Genomic DNA, 1,852 nt, shown 5'->3' with positions numbered 1-1,852 from the left:
TCGGTAGGTAGAATATCATGAACGAGAGATTCAGTTGAGTCTCTCATGAAAACCAAATTGGTTTGCAAATGAGTGTATCTCTCTTATTTGTTTTTCGATATTTTTGGGCTAACTGACAGCCAAAGAAAACTGGGTACTTGCACTGAAGAAGCTCAGTATCCCCATGTTCAACTATTGACAATGAAGTTCTTCCATCAAGCTTTACCCAACCATAACCAGCGATAGTGTACATACACTTTGCCCTCAGTGAAGCAAACGATATGGAAAGTTATGGTTAGCACCTATTTTGATTCCAGTTATCTCTACTTTTAGTCCTAATCGAACTGCCTTGCAATATTAATCTAATTTGAAACTTACCCAATCAGAACGGCGATTTACCAAGTAAACAGAATGTATTGAACTCACAAATACCCAGAATAGAGAAGGTAACTCAGAAAAGTAATGTGTGCAGTTCCATAAAAGTTTTCTTGGTGTACATGTGGAGGACAGTTTGAGACCCACCGTATATTGTAGTTTGTTGCTTCCGAGTATTGGGCACGCGCATGTGTGTTAAGGACAGCTTTCCTCAGGAAATGGGGTATCGAGTGACCGCACGTTCCGATTCAGACATCTTCATTCAACGTTCCCTGACTATTTCGTTCATTCGGAGTCGATGCACGTGAAAGGACACTGTCACCACCTCCTATACTGAAACTAACTTCCATTCCTCTAGGAGGGCGAGGATGTACTTGAACATCGGTCGTTGTCTGACTGGGATGAATAATCGACGGGACAACACTTAACTGTTTGGCGAATGATTTCTTGTTAGGATCGGGCCGAAATTGTAGCGGTCCATCATGTCTGCTTCCCTTGAGAGATACTCCTTCTGCACCAGGAACGGTGAGTCGAGATAGGGTTACTTCAGTTTGTGGATCCAACGGATGGTCTCCCTTGATGTCCACCAGAGTGGCATCTTCTGACAGAGTTTGTGTAACTCGGTTGGTTGGTCGATCCGTAGAACTCTGGTCATTTGAAGGTCTGTAAAAGCACTGCAATAGCTGGCGACGCCTGAGCCTGAGGAAAGAAGAAATAACAAAACCTTGAGTTTGTAATCCCGTTTGTAGTCAGTACAAAAACGTTTTCTTAGTTGGCTCGGAAAGTGTTCACACTGAATCTGCGTAGCGCAAAGATTTGGACTGTATAAATTACATCTCACTTCGACTGAAACAGAATGGGAAATGTGTACTTCCACTAGATCCGCTGCAGAAAGCCACAGAGTCATTCAAGATTAGTTGGTCAAAAAGCGAAAAAGTCATATTCTGCATCAAATCTACTCATTCATCCGTTGTCTGTTACACTGATGCATGTTCATCAGAGGCACGTCGATAGATTAGCGCTGGCTGCTTTTCGTGGCTAGAATCGCACAATAACATATTTTGAAAAGGATAATGGCACACGAACGAAGGAGAAGCATTGTGACAAGGAGCCACTTGCATGGACTGTGAAGCAGCCGAAATATGGCTCCCCAGAATGGTGTAAAAGACAGTACAGTGTTTGATACGATCCACAACCTCTGTGGCTCGACAGCATGACATCAGTGTTCAACACCGATGCTTCATTGCCGTACAACCATGATTTATTTGAAAGCCTTATTGTAAAGAAAAGAGTAAAGGTGGACGGGGAAGGGACTTGTTGCTAACTCAACACAATCATTCTGAGGTGCCTACACCTCCAGACATTCACTCAGGCAATCTGGATAGAAACTGACAACGAGAACGCCACTGACATCGGCTGGCAGCCATATCTTGTAGTGTCTCCAACCAGGCACAGTGAGGACAATGCGGTCCCCATCCTGGAAGGCGAGTAGCACCGA

General features: G+C 44.0%; 1 protein-coding gene across 1 annotated transcript in view; it reads right to left on the bottom strand.

The window, feature by feature from the left end:
• Window positions 1-394: 394 nt before the first annotated feature.
• The window catches only part of T265_15626 (hypothetical protein), a gene marked incomplete at both ends in the record, with an annotated part of 26,436 nt that continues 24,978 nt past the window's right edge, over window positions 395-1,852 (bottom strand). The window contains 1 exon segment of the mRNA XM_009178804.1: window positions 395-1,053. Coding sequence (XP_009177068.1) covers window positions 603-1,053 — 451 coding nt within the window.

The sequence above is a fragment of the Opisthorchis viverrini genome (genome assembly GCF_000715545.1).
Source record: "Opisthorchis viverrini unplaced genomic scaffold opera_v5_667, whole genome shotgun sequence".
Taxonomy (NCBI): Eukaryota; Metazoa; Platyhelminthes; class Trematoda; order Opisthorchiida; family Opisthorchiidae; genus Opisthorchis; species Opisthorchis viverrini.
Note: the sequence above shows the minus strand (reverse complement) of the source record. Positions and strands in the feature narration are given on the sequence as shown.